General features: G+C 49.7%; 1 protein-coding gene across 1 annotated transcript in view; it reads left to right on the top strand.

The window, feature by feature from the left end:
- The window catches only part of IL16 (interleukin 16), a 94,662-nt gene that overhangs the window by 54,823 nt on the left and 22,702 nt on the right, over nucleotides 1–17,137 (top strand). Inside the window, exons 4-9 of the mRNA XM_066355651.1 lie at nucleotides 3,694–3,836; nucleotides 6,021–6,131; nucleotides 6,842–6,956; nucleotides 13,975–14,048; nucleotides 15,406–15,622; nucleotides 17,005–17,122. Of these exons, the coding sequence (XP_066211748.1) occupies nucleotides 3,694–3,836; nucleotides 6,021–6,131; nucleotides 6,842–6,956; nucleotides 13,975–14,048; nucleotides 15,406–15,622; nucleotides 17,005–17,122 (778 nt within the window). The remainder of the gene's footprint in view (nucleotides 1–3,693; nucleotides 3,837–6,020; nucleotides 6,132–6,841; nucleotides 6,957–13,974; nucleotides 14,049–15,405; nucleotides 15,623–17,004; nucleotides 17,123–17,137) is intronic.

The following is a 17,137-nucleotide window of genomic DNA, read 5'->3' as shown; positions in this document are numbered from 1 at the left end:
CTCCTCCCACAGCCATGGCTTGATTGATTCAAGCACCTTGGCCCCAGGTGCTGAGGATGGCTCTGTGGAGCCTCTGTCTCAGGCTCTAAAAATAGCTTAGTTGTGAGCATGGCCCCAAATGGACAGAGTATTGGCCTCAGACAGGAGTTGCTGGGTGGATCCTGGTCAGGGTGCATGCAGGAGTCTGTCTAGCTATCTCCCCTCCTCTCACTTAAAAGAAAAAAAATTTTTGCTCTGCAAGTTTCTGTTTTCTGTTGTCCCCACACCCACGGTCTGCTGTTCTCTGCCTTGTTTTGCACTTGGTACCAGCTACAGAGTTTGCGGGATCAATGTAGAATGAAAATGTGTGACCCCTGTTTCAAAATTATTACAAATTTTAAAATGGCAAAAGCAGAGCATTGGACCTTCTAAGTGTAGGGCTCTGTGACTTTGCAACTCCATGGCCATGAAGCCAGCCTGGCTTGCACCCTGAGTACTGACTTTCAGATGGTGTCATCTGGGTCCCGCGGTCCTCCAGTTTCTGATTGAGTTCAGTCAGGCAGGGAGAGAGGGTCAGGAGGTTGGAGGGTGAAAGACGGAGCTCCTGGGTGATTCCCCCCACCCCTCTGCAGCCTTGCAATGCTGTGGAAGGGACACCCTTTCTCCCCTGGTCTCGGATGGGAACCGCCTCCAGCTCTTGCCAATTCTTGGATGCCCCAATAAGCCTCGTTACTTTCCCAGACCCTGTTCACCCCTTTGTAGGAGCCCCTTCCTTTGTCTTCTCCAAGTCCTGTCTGAGATGCCCTGCCTGGTCCACGTGCGGGTACCCTGGTGGAGAAGAGCTCCTCCCCGCCCAGCTGAGGCAGGCCTGCTGCCCCTGTTCCGTCTCCGTGTGTGGTACACCCGTGTTTCTACTGGGATGGTCATTGTGTTACATGAATTTACAAAAAAGCCTCCTGGTTGAAGTAATATCTGGCTTCATATTTGTTGAACATACTTTCCTCAGATTGTTGGTTTTCTTTTAAATTTCTTTACTTGAAGACATTTTCGTCTTCATATACTAATCAAATCTATTGCTATCTTTTTCCTTCTATTGGTAAAGTTTCTTCCACATCCAGAGAACTATTTAATATTTGGCTACAATTTCTTTGCTTTTTAAATGATTTTTTCCTCAAACTTACTCTATATCTGTTACTTATTTCATGTGTTTGATACAAAGCAAGAATCTAGATAGAGTTTTTTCCTAAGCACGTAGCTGATTCCAGCATCACTTATGATAATCGATTCTGGCCATCTTTTTATTTCATCCTTTTTGTTATTTTATCTCTTGCAAAGGATATGCAGTCATATCTTGAAAGCAAATTAGGCAGTCTTTGTAAGACAGAAGTATGAGCTGTTTACATTAATATTATAAATAATACTTGCTTTTACTATGATTTATTTTATACTTTCTGATTTCTGGTCACTTTTCATTTGTTTTAAGCTTCTTGCTGTGTGTTTAATTTTTGCAGTGATTTGAAAGGTTTATTTAATTTTTATCCCCACTTCTGGTTTCCTTTAAGTTAATTAATCCATTACATTTAATTAATGAATTAATACTTGAGACTGTTTTCCAAATTGTCCACCTTGTGAAGAAAGATGGTATTATTTACCTCTGGTTCCATTTTTCATTTACCTGTATTTTTCGATTTCCTAATTCAACTTGATCTTAAATTATAAACTGACAATTTTTATTATTAAATCACCTCAATATATAGTTTCCCCTTCACTTGTTGTTTTGGCTCTTGCATTGGATTTTATAACCACATTTTCAGTGAACTCAATGCTACATGTTTCAGTGGTTTGTTTTAAACACCCCCCCTCCACTGCCAGATGATAATTTCAATATACAGGGTGAGGCAGAAGTAGGTTTACAGTTGTTTGTATGGATAATAATACAATAATGAATAGCAAGCTAAGGCTCGACTCAGTGTTCCGCGTGCTCACCACTGTAAACCAGCGGTGCCCACTCTATTTCCTTGCGGCTGGAGCACATGAGTAGTTTTCAGGAACAGCAGGACTGGCTCAGATAGAGGAAGACCTTTTCTTTGTCCATCCCCCGTCCCCCCAGGGCCTCACACCCTCAGGGATGCCTGTTTGTTCCTCTTCTCTTTCCTGCACCCACCCTGGCCTGTGGCTTCCTTTCTGCAGCCCACACACAAGCCTGAGCTGTTTCATCCCGAGTAGAAGCCCCGCTCCCACCACCTTCCCTGTGGACGACTCCCCATCTCACAGCTTTCTCTTGGGGGGTTTTCCATAAAAGCCTCGTCCCTCACTGGATCTGGGGCACTGGGAAACCCTGCTGCCTCTGGGTCCCCGGAGCTGTGCTGTCCAGCACAGTGTCCACTGGCCACACTCTGAGCCCTTGACGTGTGTGGCTCGTGCACGTGAGGATGGGGGAGGGGGGCCGTGGGCGCCTGGGTCCAGAGACTGCGCCAGCTCAGGAAGGACAGAACACAGTAGTTTTATCTGTTATTTACATGTCAAAATGATGGTCATTTAGGTCTATCGGACCAAATAGAATGTTTTTGACTTTTTAATGGGGCTACTAGAAAAGTTCAGGTCGTGTGAGCAGCGTACAGTGTCTCACCAGGGGCGCTGCTCCGGTCAGCAAGGACTGTGGCCTGTAACCTCCGCAGGTTTGCAGCTGGGTGGGCGGAGTCCCTGGTTGAATGGAAGGAGGTCTAGGGTTCCCAGCAGAGGAAGCGGCTAGCTTGCATTGTCTTAGCTGCCACAGAATCAGGTGTTGGCTCTTTGTCACCTGGGTTAGGGGTGTGTGCGTGCCTGTGCCTGTGCATGCATGTCTGTGTATGCAGGAGTCCTCGGGTCCTCTTGGGAGGCTGGTTGTTGCAGGGGAGGCTGCTAGGTTCCTGCCTGGTCCCCTGGTTCTGCCTGTCCTGAGCCTCTGCGTTCCCCTCCTGACCCTCTTTCTTGGGCACTGAACACGCCCTGACATCAGGGACTGGAGTGGCCGCAGCCTTGTGTCTTCCTGAGCCCGGCACGCTGCTTGTCAGTAGGAGGTGCCCATCCACTCCTGCTGAGGTGAGCTGAGGGGAAATGCAAACGAGAGTCCTGTGTGCACCTGCGCTGTGGGAGGCGCGTCAGAGAGCAGCGGGCTGCCCGCCGCGTCTCCGTCTCCACCCTGCGCCCAGCACCGGCTGCCCAGTGGTCCACGCTCACTCTGGCTCCCGAGGGCCGGCACTCTGGCGGCTGCTGTTCTCTTTTTTTTTTTTTTTGTATTTTTCTGAAGCTGGAAACAGGGAGAGACAGTCAGACAGACTCCCGCATGCGCCCGACCAGGATCCACCCCGCACGCCCACCATGGGGCGACGCTCTGCCCACCAGGGGGCGATGCTCTGCCCCTCCGCGGCGTCGCTCTGTTGCGACCAGAGCCACTCTAGCGCCTGGGGCAGAAGCCAAGGAGCCATCCCCAGCGCCCGGGCCATCTTTGCTCCAATAGAGCCTTGGCTGCGGGAGGGGAAGAGAGAGACAGAGAGGAAGGAGGAGGGGGTGGAGAAGCAAATGGGCGCTTCTCCTGTGTGCCCTGGCCGGGAATCGAACCCGGGTCCCCCGCACGCCAGGCCGATGCTCTACCGCTGAGCCAACTGGCCAGGACCTGTTCTCTTGCTTTTAGAGAGCACAAATATTTTCTCCTTTCTCCCTCTCCTGGTCTAGGTGTTAATCCCTACTGCACAGCAGAGATAGATTTTCCAGTGACCAGGAAGACCGCTGCTTCCACGGACAGGCCGCCATATTCCCTCTGCAGCAACAGGAAGTCCTTGTCTCAGCAGCTGGACTGCCCGGCAGGGAAAGCTGGGGTGAGGCGACAGTAGGGGTCCCAACTTAGAGGGGGCTGGAGAGGGTTTCGGGTAGTTTCATGTCCACAGAACTGCAGGGGACAGGGACCCGCCTAGTGAGCATGGCCACCTCTAGGCAAAGGACCACATCAGGACTGTGACCTACCGAGCGCCCCCCTGTGCCAGAGACTTGCAACTGCTGCTGCTTCTGTGCATTAGCAGCAACCTTGCAGAGAGCATTCCACGTGTGCAGACCCCGCACTAGGCTGTATGAGGATCCCGTATGTCACCTGCACAGTAACCCAAGAGGCAGACGAGGGGAATGGGGACTGGACAAGTTCACGTGGATTGTCAGAGACAGCGGACACTTGATGGTGGATCTTCTGGCCTCCACCACCTGGTTTTTCATCTCTGTGACCTATGACTTGCTTTACACATACTGCCTCTCATTCTTAAAACAAGCTTACAAAAGCATTAATATTAGCTTCATTTTAGTATATCTTAAGACCTAAGGGCCCAGCCTGACCAGGCGGTGGCACAGTGGATAAAGTATTGACCTGGGACACTGAGGACCCAGGTTCGTAACCCCGAGATCACTAGCTTGAGTGCGGGCTCACCAGCTTGAGTGATGGTTTGCAGGCTTGAGCGTAGGATCATAGATATGACTGCATGGCTGGCTTGAGCCCAGAGGTCATTGGCTTGAAGCCCAAGGTCAATGGTTTGAACCCTATGGTCGCTGGCTTAAGCAAGGGGTTACTGGCTCAGCTGGAGCCCCCTGGTCAAGGCACATATGAGAAAGCAATCAATGAACAATGAAGGTGCTGCAACCATGAGTTGATGCTTCTCATCTTTCTCCCTTCTTATCTGTCCTCTGTCTTCTTTTTCCTTCTCCTTCTCGCTTAAAAAAAAAGAAGAAGGAAAAAAAGACCTAGGGGGCTGGAATTTGAACCAAGTCCTGGGTGGCTCCCCAGTCCATGCCCGTCCCACTATGAGGCATCAGCATGCAGATGGGGTCTTAGCATAGAGGAAGCGCAGTGTCCCCCATACATGTCACTCCAGCCTGCCTGTATATATATTTGTTTCCCAAGCCCCAACCCATGCACAACTCACACAAGGGCCTCATGCTGCCACTCATGGCCACACAGCGCCCTCTGGTGGCGTCACCTTGCCCTCTCTCCCTTCTTTCTGGAAACCCCACCCCATCCTTCAGAAGCTTTCCTAACACACCCTCTGCGGAAGGGACTCCTGACCCTCCCAATGCCCATCACCAGGGCTTACGGGTCTCACACCTCGTCGCTGCCATCACTTCTGTGCTCTCTCCATGGCACACTGCGAGCCCCAGGGCGGGCTCCTGGTCAAGGTGTGTTTGACTCTCCCTGCGCAACACACAGCAGATGTTTGAAAATTTTATTTCCGTCTTCTCTCCCTTCCTTGAGTAATCGTGTTCTAAGATCGCAAATGGGAAGCAATGGTGTCCCAGTGTTTGAAAAAGATGGCTTCCCAAGTACAGATGATTTTACAGGCAAGGACACTGAGGCAGGAGTGTAGCTTCCCACCCCCTCTCCCCGCAACCAGGTCAGATAGTTGGCAGAGCCTGAGAAGCAACAGTCCGTGGGGCTCCGAGTCCCAGCGCTAACCACTGTGCCACGTTATCCCTCGCTGAGGCTGCTTCCTGCAGCAGGGTGTGTGTGCAGCATGCCGCCCCCTGTGAGCTGTCACCACCTGCCTGCCTCCCCGGATTTACCTTCTGAGTTTTCAGTTCTTCAGGTTGCTGCCCCTGCCCACCACTGCCTGCCTAGCACCAAGAAGGGCCTCAGTTAGCGTGCCTTGCATTTTGTTGAGGCTTTCCTAGAAGCCGGCTTCCAAACCTCGCTGGGGCCTTTGGTGATAGGACTCGTCCTGGGTCAGGGTGGTCGGTGACCGTACCCGGGCCTGCTGCCTAGGCAGTCCTGACTGAGCCCCGGCTGCTGGGCTGCAGGCAGATCGGGCTCAGGGAAGCCGGCTTCTGGGACCACCACAAACAGCCCCTCTGGGCCAGACCCTGGCCACGCCCACTCAGCCACGCCCACTCAGCAGTGGAAGGCATTGTGCGCAGGCGCTTAGGGTAGAGGGGATTCGGGTCCTCTCCTTGGCTGGGCCTCTCCCGCCCAGTGAGGTGCTCTTGTCTTGTGGACTCATCACTCCCTACTTGGTCCATCCCTGCAGGGCGCGTCCAGACCCACGAGGTCCCTGAGCACAGCTCAGCTCGCGCAGCCCTCAGGGGGCCTCCAGGCTTCTGTCATCTCCAACATCGTGCTGATGAAAGGCCAGGCCAAGGTAAGCAAGGACCGCTGCCAGCGGAAACTTCTGGAGTGACACCAGATTCTGAGGAGCTGCTGTGTCAAAGGGAAGATAAAGACAGGCAGTGGAGATTCTGGCTCCAGATATAAATATACATATGAACGCACATCTGTGGAAAAGTGGGAGGGACCCACACGTCTAGACTCCTCTCCCCCCCCCCTCCCCCTTCTTCCGTCTCTGTCCTGGGAGCTCAGGGAGAGGTGAGAGAAGACAGCTGAGAAAGGCTGTTATTGTTCCTCTGATCAAAGGGAGTGACTGTCTCCGGTCCTGAGTTGTAGCCAAGCAGCCCCACTTTCTGGTTAGAAATCACAATGCTTGTTTCCCCTCTAGAACACAACCAATGAGTTAGGTGCTGTGAGCATCATTTCACAAGAAGGTTAAGTGAGGTCAGACAGGAAGTGATCCACTTGGAACGGCCAGCGGAGGGGAGGGTCTCCGTCCAGGGTCCCTCTGTGTGAGGGAACAGCAGACTCGTGCAGACACACTCCAGATGCCACACAGTCCTGTCTGGCCTCCAAGTCACAGCTCTTCCCATTCTTGTTATGTCTCGGGACCTGTGAGACCAGAGCCACCTGCTCCTCCCTGGGGTCTTTGTTCAGGGCTAAGGCAGGCCCTCAGGAAATGTAGCCCAATGCAGAGAAGCCCAGGGACCACTCTTCAGTCTGATATCTCCTCTTCTTCCCCAGGGCCTGGGCTTCAGCATCGTCGGGGGAAAGGACAGCATTTACGGCCCCATTGGAATTTATGTCAAAACCATCTTTGCCGGCGGAGCCGCTGCCGCCGATGGCCGACTACAAGAAGGTACATTCCCAGCCCTTCCTGTCATTGTCCCTGTCCTCCCTAACTTACACTTGTAGGGAAACCAGACTCAGTGCATCCAATGAGTTGTAAAAAGCTCCCTGCCAGCCTATTACCCTCTAGGCTCTAGGAATTGAGAGACTTTCCAGCTCTGATTCCTCTTACAAGGAGTTCATGGTCTACCCGGCTCCTGTCTTCCCCTCCTGCCCACTCTGCTCCTGTCAGCCACCTGCTCCTAGCTGTTCAGGTGAGGGAAGCCCTGGTCATCCTGGGAGTAAGGGGCTTGGTGACATGGGGTGCCTCCTGAGTGTCCTGCACTGGCTTCTTGTCCTGGAGGGGCAGGGTGGGTTCCCAGCCTTAATTCTACCCCAAAGTCATATTTGGATGGTTGGGCAATAGGCTTGGCCCAAGGAACTCCCCAGGTTTAAACTTAGGGGGCAGAATGCAGGGTCAGGCCGCCGTGGAGTGCAGGGGAGCCTCTGTGGACGCTGGCCTCACACGGGAGGTTTAAAGGGAGGTGACGTCACAGTACTGCCGCTGTCTTTTGTCAGGCAGGTTCTGTAAGCCAGGCTAGGTTGGCAAACAACAGCCCACATCTGCCTGTTGTCACACAGCTCATGGATGAAGAATGGCTTTTTTGTTTCCTAATGATAAAAAAAAAAGTCAAAGGGATTTTTGTGTCATATGTAAATGAAATGAAATTCAGATTTCAGTGTCCATAGGAGAGCTTCACTGGGACATGGTCACATTCATTTGCCCCTTGTCTGTGATGCTTTGGGCTACAAGGGTCTGCAGAGCCTACATTTACTCTGCGGCTCTTTATACAGGAAGTGTGCCACCTCTAACCTCATGCGGGGCTGTGCCTGTGGGCTTTATTGTGTGGGCAGTGGGACCCTCTAACCCAGTGGTAGTCAACCTGGTCCCTACCGCCCATTAGTGGGCGTTCCAGCTTTCATGGTGGGCGGTAGCTGAGCAACCAAAGTATAAATAAAAAGATAGATTTAACTATAGTAAGTTGTTTTCTAAAGATTTATTCTGCCAAACAGCAAAAATCCAACATAAAGTACTTGGTAAGTAATTATTATTATATGCTTTAACTTGCTGTAACTCTGCTTTATAAATTGTATACAGTAAAGTTACTTCCCTACTTTATAAATCACCATTACTGTGGAACTGGTGGGCGATTAGAAAATTTTACTACTAACAGAGATACAAAAGTGGGCGGTAGGTATAAAAAGGTTGACTACCCCTGCTCTAACGGTTCTGTCATGTGGGAGGGGCAAGCTAGGATCAGGGTGTTTAGATGATTCAGGAACCAGAGTGCAGGGGCGGGGTTGGCTGGCGAGACACCAGAAGCAGGAGATCCAGCTCAAAGGCCCTGGTGACAGCTGGTCTGCAGTTCCTGAGAGCCTGTCCTGCAGGGAAACCCTGGGAGGAGGAAGGTGCTAGTGGGACAGGTGACAACCTCCTAGCAGGTGGCCAGGGCAGGGAAGGTCAGAGGAAACACGAAGGTTTCAGGTCTTAGGAAAGATAGATGATGTGTCACAGAGGGTAAAAGGTAGAGGGGGAGAAGGAAAAGCAAAAAGCAAGGCAAATGAGGTCAAATGGGTTCTTAATTTTTACTTTTTAAATTACAGTTGGCATGCAATAGTGTATCACTTCAGCTGTCCAGCATAGTGGTTATACATAGTATAATTATGAAGTCATCCGCTTAGAAGTCTAGTACCCGTCTGATACCGTGGTTATTACAAAGTTACTGACTGTATTCTCTATGCTGTGCTTGACATCCTCGTGAATATTTTTATCACTTAGTCCTTTTCCCTTTTTCACCCAGCTGCCCAACCACCATCCCATGTGGTCACCATCAGTCTGTTCTCTGTATCTATGAGCTTGTTTCTGGTTTTTTTGTTGTTGTTCATTTACTTTGTTTTTTAGATTCTACATGTCAGTGAAATCTTATGATATTTGTCTTTCTCTGACAAGCTTTTTTCGCTTAATATAATGCTCTCTGAGTCCATCCATGTTGTTGCAAATGGCAAGATTTCATTCTTTTTTATGACTGTCGTATACCATTTATATATAATTGGTGGTATATATATACCACCTCTTCCTTATCCACTTGTCTGCTGATGGACACTTAGACTGCTTCCATATCTTGGCTATTTTAAATAATGCTGCAAAGAACATAGGGGTGCAGATATCTTTTTCAATTAGTGTTTTAGATTTCTTCATATATATGCCCAGAAGTAGAATTGCTGGGTCATAAGGTAGGTCTATTTTAACTTTAAAAATATATATATTTGTAGTTTATTGATTAATTTTAGAGAGAGAGGAAAGGGGAGAGAAAGATATATATATAATATATATATAATATATAATAATAAAAGATATATACATAATATATATATAATAATAATATATATATAATATCAGTTTGTTGTTCCACTTATTTATGCATTCATTGGTTGATTCTTGTATGTGCTCTGACTAGGGATTGAACCTGCAACCTTGGCATATCAGGATGATTCTCTAACCAACTACTAAGCCAGGGCTCTATTTTTCATTTTTTGAGCAGCCTCCATACTGCGTTCCATAGTGGATATACCAATCTGCATTCTCACCGACAGTGCACGAGGGTTCCCTTTTCTCCACATCCTCCTCAACACTTGTTTCTTGATTTATTGATAGTAGCCCTTCTGACAGGTGTGAGGTGGTATTTCATGGTGGTTTGAATTTGCATTTCTCGGACGATTACTGATCTTGAGCTTCTTTTCATATGTCTGTTGACATCTGTATGTCCTTTTTGGAGAAATGTCTATTTAGGTCCTCTGCCAATTTTTTAAATTGACTTTTAGAGAGAGAGGAAGTGAAAGAGAGAAAGAGGGAAATATTGATTTGTTGTTCCACTTATTCATGCTGTCATTGGGTATGAGCTCTGACCAGGGAGCAAACCTGCAACCTTGGCATCTTGGGATGATGCTCTAACCAACTGAGCTACCTGGCCAGGGTCTCCTATGCCCATTTATCTGTCTGTTAGATATCTATCTATCTATCTATCTATCAATCTAAAGTGAGAGGAGGGGAGGTAGACAGACTCCCACATGTACCTTGACTGGAATCCACCCCCTAACCCCCATCTGGAGCTGAATCAACCAAGCTATCCTCAGCGCTAGAGGCTGATGCTTGGACCAACTGAGCTATCCTCAGTGCCTGGTGCTATGCCGATTTTTTAATCAGATTGTTTTTTGATGCTAAGTTGTATGAATTCCTTATATATTTTGGATATTAACCACATTATCAGATATACCATTGGTGAATATCTTCTCCTGTTTGATGGGTGGTCTTTTCATTTTGTGGATAGTATCCTTTGTTGTGCAAAACCTCTGTGTTTGAGGTAGTCCTGTTTATATATTTTTTCTTGTTCCCCTTGCCCAAAGAGGCGTATCCGAAAAAATAAAAAAAACTACCAAGAGCAATCAAAGAGTTTACTGCCTATGTTTTCTTCTAGTTTTGTGGTTCTTAAATTTAAGTATTTAATCCATTTTGAGTTATGGTGAAGAAAGTAGTCTAGTTTTATATTTTTGTATGTGTGTGTCCACTTTTCTCAGCACCATTTATTGAATAGACTCTGTTTATTCTATTGTGTGTCTTGCGTCCTTTGTCATAGATTAATAAACCACAAAGGCATGGATTTATTTCTGGGCTCTCTGTTCTGTTTCATTGATGTACATGTCTGTTTTTATGCCAGTACCATACAGTTTTGGTTACTATGGCCTTATAGTATAGTCTGATATCAGGTAACATGATACCTCCAACTTTGTACTTCTTTCTCAAGATTTCTTTGGCTATTCAGAGTATTTTGTGGTTCCATGTAAATTCTAGGATAATTTGTTCTAGTTCAGTGAAAAATGCCATTGAGACTTTGATAAGGATTGCATTGAATCTGTAGATTGCTTTGGGTAGTATGGACTTTTTATTAATGTTAATTCTTCCCATCCATGATCATAAGTATATGTGTCCATTGAAGATATTATCTCTTCTTCAATATCTTTCTTCAGTGTCTTAGACTTTTCTAAGTACAGGCTGTTTACCTCCTTGGTTAAATTCCTAGGTATTTTCTTTTTGATGCAATTATAAATGGTATTGTTCTCTTTCTGATACTCTTATTGATGAATAAAAATATAACCTACTTCTGAATATTAATTTTGTTTCCTGCTGTGCACTGAATTTATCAGTTACAATAGTTCCTTGATGGAATGTAGGGTTGTCTAGGTATATTACCATGCCGTCTGTAAATAATGACGGTGTTACTTCTTCCTTTCTAATTTAGTTTATATTAGTTATTTTAAAAGTGTGTCTGTTTTCACTCCTTGAGTTAGAATCTCATGTGGACAGAGACTGATCCTTTCTTTCTTTAATCTAGTTTAGCAACCTAACAGATTAAGTGATTTGAATATTCTCCCCACCCTACCTCTAGCCTTCATTTTCCACCTACAGACACGTTAAGAAGAGAGCACATCTGAATTCTAGAGAAAAGAGTGGAAGTGCCCAAGTGCTAGCAGTTTTCCAAAGAAACAAAAACTTTACAGAAACAAGGAACAGCTTTAAATCTGGGTACAGCACACTGAGGAGTTGATGACGGGACCCTAGGAGCTGCTGTTAGGGGCCCTCAGGGTTAGGGGCAGGATCTGACTGTCCACTGGGCTGGGAGACATGGCCGGGCGTCCGTGCACACCTCTGGAAGACTTTAAAGCCTCCACAGTAAAGAGCTGCGCCTCATGAGGGCCGACGGCCTGAGGAGAGTGATAGGAGGATGTAGCTTCGTCCATGTCTTCTTGGGTGGGAAAACAGGCCACAGTTATAGTCTGTATTGAATGCAGGGATTTCTAAGCTGAGACACTACTATATGTTAAAAAATAATCTCAACAACCAGAGAAATAGGATGGATTATGCACAATGGGGCCTTAAATCAGATGGCAATGGATCTTACCAGTAAGAATCAGGCCAGAAATCCACAGAAAAAAACTGTTGGCATCTTAATGGCACAAACTCAGTGCTGACTATTGAGAAAGTGTTCCTCATCTGCGTGCTGATGGAATGGAAGGAAAGGGAGACAGTGGTGCACCATCCACATCAACGCGGGTTTCTGGATACAAAAGAAAAAATTGTTCTGTGTTGTGAAGAATTTCGTGAGCCTCATGCAGAATGGGCCCTGGGGACCTGCCAGCCTGGAGGGGGGACTTCACGGGTCATCAGTTCCCAGCCATGGCGAATGCAGTGAGGGCAGTAGGGAGGGGGTGCCGTGAGCGTGCGAGGAAACAAAGGCAGTGGAACTGAGTGGCGGGAAGGGCAGGAGCTGGTAGGAGGACAGGTTAGCTGAGAAAATGGCACAGAAAGAAGCATTTAACTGCCTAGCCCCCTGCTCAGCAAACTGTGGCTCGCGAGCCACGTGGCCCCTTGAGTGCGGCTCTTCCACAAAATACCACGAGCGGGTGCTACCTTGATAAGGAATGTACCTACCTATATAGTTTAAGTTTAAAAAATTTGGCTCTCAAAAGACATTTCAATATTTGTACTGTTGATATTTGGCTCTGTTGACTAATGAGCTTACCGACCACTGGCCCTAGACCTGCGGTTCTCAACCTGTGGGTCGCGACCCCGGCGGGGGTCCAACAACCAAAACACAGGGGTCGCCTAAAGCCATCGGAAAATACATATTTCCGATAGCTTTATCCGCTGAGAAGCCGCGCTACCGTCTGCAGCAGTGCTATTCAGCTTGAACGCACGCCATTATGGACGTGCGTTCCAAACTGAATGCCTGCGGTCATGCGCAGACGTGATTGCATCATCCCTCCGGGCCTAAGGGGCGGGGAAGCGGGGGGGAATGCTCCACAGTCCATAGCAGCGCATTACGTGTGTCCGGCGCTTGCTGACGTCATCAGTGGGCGGGTGCAGCAAGATGGAGGACAGAAGCCTAGGAGGCGGAGAGGCAATGAGAATACATAATGCATATCAGGTATTTACATTCTGAATCATAACTGTAGCAAAATTACAGTTATGAAGTAGCCACCAAAATTATTTTTTGGTTTGGGGTCATCACAACATGAGGAACTGTATTGCGGGGTCACGGCATTAGAAAGGTTGAGAACCACCGCCCTAGACCATTTCATATGGGCACACAGCTGGCGTTGGTGTGGACGCCATGTTAGAAGGAGACCTCGCTCAAATCATGGGCAAGGCAGGAAATGGTTTATGGGAGCAAATGGTGTGTGGGGGGCGGCAGCAGGGAAGGATGTAAAGCCAAGAGGTGGACAGGTGTCATGGTCCAGCCACAATGAGTCTATTATGGGGTCTTCGAATGGGAAAAGGTATAGAACTGAAATAAATGATAGACAGGGACTTAAAGATACACACACACACACACACACACACGGGTTCAGGAGGACGCCACAGCAAACAGTCTCTACTGTTCCTTAGCCATAACGTGGCTGCTCCTGGAAGCACATCCACTTTTATTCATAGAAAAAAACGTGGTCCATCAGCAATTCAATTAAGTTTCCAAGGCAACTCAAAGACAACCCCCACCATACCATCCAAATCTACTTTACACTAATAGGAAACTAGCTTCCAGAGAACATGGGTGAGACAAATGAGAATCAGGTGTAGCTCTTTGTTAACTAGGCAGGTGAGGTGTGGTTTGGGCCCAGCACCTCTGTTCAGATTGCAAAAATACCCTGTTTATTAATTCGGTCCCCAACAGACAGGGACCAGGTCAGGCCAGGCCACACGTGCCTGGCTAAGAACCCTGATCCCCTGGAGGCTAACAGGTGCCAGAGGGGGCCCATCACGCTGCCCCTCCAGCTTCTTGGGTGGGGGTGGATGCTGCATGAGAAATGTCTTAATGGTGCTTTGTGGATTGTGCAAACGCTGGGCTGGTGGGCGGGACTGGAGTTCAAGGTGAGAACGATGTCCCTGATTGGGCAGCACGCTTGTTAGCCACGACTTCTCCCTGTCCCAACAGGTGATGAAATTCTGGAGCTCAATGGTGAATCAATGGCTGGACTGACACATCAGGATGCTTTGCAGAAGTTCAAGGTGATCATTTATCATCGAGATAAAGCCCAACTCTGGCAAAGGAACTGGGCTGCCAATGTCACCCTCCTCGTTCAGACCTACGGTCCTGTACAACCCTCCATATGGGCACGCAGCTGGTGCTGGTGTGGGCGCCATGTTAGAAGGAGACCTGGCTCAAAAAATAGCAGACTGATCGGGATTGTTCCAGGGGATGCTTCAGTATTGAAGACTGATAGATCTGTTTTAAAACATTCTATGTATTTATATTGATATATTTCCAAATCAGTTTCAGGTTTTGTTTTTTTTCTTGTATTTTTCTGAAGCTGGAAACGGGGAGAGACAGTCAGACAGACTCCCTAATGCGCCCGACCGGGATCCACCGGCACGCCCACCAGGGGCGGCGCTCTGCCCACCAGGGGGCAATGCTCTGCCCCTCCGGGGCGTCGCTCTGTTGCAACCAGAGCCACTCTAGCGCCTGGGGCAGAGGCCAAGGAGCCATCCCCAGCGCCTGGGCCATCTTTGCTCCAATGGAGCCTCGGCTGCGGGAGGGGAAGAGAGAGACAGAGAGGAAGGAGAGGGGGAGGGGTGGAGAAGCAGATGGGCACTTCTCCTGTGTGCCCTGGCTGGGAATCGAACCCAGGACTTCTGCATGCCAGGCCAACGCTCTACCACTGAGCCAACTGGCCAGGGCCAAATCAGTTTCAAGGTTTTTTTTTTTGTTTTTTGTTTTTTGTTTTTTTTTTTCATTTTTCTGAAGCTGGAAACGGGGAGAGACAGTCAGACAGACTCCCGCATGCGCCCGACCGGGATCCACCCGGCACGCCCACCATGGGGCGACGCTCTGCCCACCAGGGGGCGATGCTCTGCCCATCCTGGGCGTCGCCATATTGCGACCAGAGCCACTCTAGCGCCTGGGGCAGAGGCCACAGAGCCATCCCCAGTGCCCGGGCCATCTTTGCTCCAATGGAGCCTTGGCTGTGGGAGGGGAAGAGAGAGACAGAGAGGAAAGTGCGGCGGAGGGGTGGAGAAGCAAATGGGCGCTTCTCCTGTGTGCCCTGGCCAGGAATCGAACCCGGGTCCTCCGCACGCTAGGCCGACGCTCTACCGCTGAGCCAACCGGCCAGGGCCAGTTTCAAGTTTTTAAGGCAATTGCTAAACAACATTTTTGAATCTCCATCTAGTTCAAGACTAATGTTTATATGTATCACATATATGTCCTATGTATAACATGTGCTATCTGCATATATACACACAGAAATGTCATATATGTGTACATACACACACACACACACACACACACAAACGGTTACTCAGGCCTGTGTTTGCACCTTGCCCACAGTCAGTCCCAGATGCCACAGCACCCTCTCTTTCTTTTCAGCAAGCCAAAAAGGGGCTGCTCACCCTCACGGTGCGGACCCGCCTGACGGCCCCCCACTCCCTGAGCAGCCACCTGTCCCCCCCGCTGTGCCGCTCCCTGAGCTCCAGCACCTGCGTGGCCAAGGACAGCAGCTCCTTCCTCCTGGAAAACCCTGAGGCTCCTGCCGGCACTGCCAAGCCCAATTACAGAATCATGGTGGAGGTTTCTCTGAAGAAAGGTAGGAGCGTGTCCCCTGGAGGGCTCTGCTGTCCTCCTCTGCACCCTTCTGCCTGGGCCTCCCCCCCAGAGTCGTTTCCCACACTTTCCTCCCCCGGAGTCAGTTCAGAGGCAAGGCCCTGTGGTCTGGGAGCAGACTGTATGGCCACTGCTTAGCAGAGGGGCTGGGGCGCTGCGTGTGGAGAGATTCTAGGGGACACCGTCCGGACCCAGTCAGTGTCCGAGCGCAGGGGCCAAAACACAGAGAAAGAAAGCAATTCCCCCTGCCCCCCCTTCTTACTCTACTTGGACCTGACATCCCTTAAAGCCTAAGCCACCATGTGTGGCCCCTTAACTGCTCTCCTGGTTTCTATTCTTTTTTTTTTTTTGTATTTTTCTGAAGCTGGAAACGGGGAGAGACAGTCAGACAGACTCCCGCATGCGCCCGACTGGGATCCACCCGGCACGCCCACCAGGGGCGAAGCTCTGCCCACCAGGGGGCGATGCTCTGCCCCTCCGGGGCGTCACTCTGCCGCGACCAGAGCCACTCTAGCGCCTGGGGCAGAGGCCAAGGAGCCATCCCCAGCGCCCGGGCCGTCTTTGCTCCAATGGAGCCTCGCTGCGGGAGGGGAAGAGAGAGACAGAGAGGAAGGAGGGGGGGTGGAGAAGCAGATGGGCGCTTCTCCTGTGTGCCCTGGCCGGGAATCGAACCCGGGACTTCTGCACACCAGGCCGACGCTCTACCACTGAGCCAACCGGCCAGGGCCCCTGGTTTCTATTCTTGACTCCTCATATTTCTTTCTCTTTACAGCAGGCAGTCATATTTGTGAAAACAGAGATGAGGTCAGGCCCCTTCCTTGTTGAGTGCAGGCTAGTCCTTTGTTCACACAGCCCCACTGAGGATGGCGCGGCCCCTCCACCCAGCTCCTTGTCCCACTGACCCTGTGACCAGCTACGGCCGGCAGTAGGCATGCAGCTTCTCCCCTTTGTGCCTCTGGCCCATCGCCACACCTCTGGTGTATTCTTGTCACTCATATTTTAGCCTAAATGTTTCCCCTCTGAAGCCTGAAGCGGCCATCCTGTCCGTTCTAGCACATTCCTCATTAATTTCTGCATAATCCTTAATAGTCTCTGACACCTTCTTCCCTCCCTCCCTCCCTCCTTCCCCCTTTCCTCCCTTCCTTCCTCGTCTCCACACTCGGCACTCAGCATCCTTACTGCCTACATCACTGTTGCTGACCCTAAAGCAGCGCCACCCACAGTGAGTGTCCTGTAAATGCAGGGAATCAGGGCCCTAGTAAGTAGAGGACAGCAACTGACCTGTGATGGTGTTTGGGCATGTGGGCCCCTGACAGAGCAGCATGCCCCTGGGAAAGCCTCAGTCAGCCCCTGTTCTGCCCGCAGAGGCCGGTGTTGGTCTGGGCATCGGCCTGTGCAGCGTCCCCTACTTCCAGTGCATCTCGGGCATCTTCGTCCACACGCTCTCTCCGGGATCGGTGGCACATCTGGATGGACGGCTCCGGTAGGTCCCCGTCTC

This window comes from Saccopteryx leptura, chromosome 13 (assembly GCF_036850995.1).
Source record: "Saccopteryx leptura isolate mSacLep1 chromosome 13, mSacLep1_pri_phased_curated, whole genome shotgun sequence".
NCBI lineage: Eukaryota > Metazoa > Chordata > Mammalia > Chiroptera > Emballonuridae > Saccopteryx > Saccopteryx leptura.
Note: the sequence above shows the minus strand (reverse complement) of the source record. Positions and strands in the feature narration are given on the sequence as shown.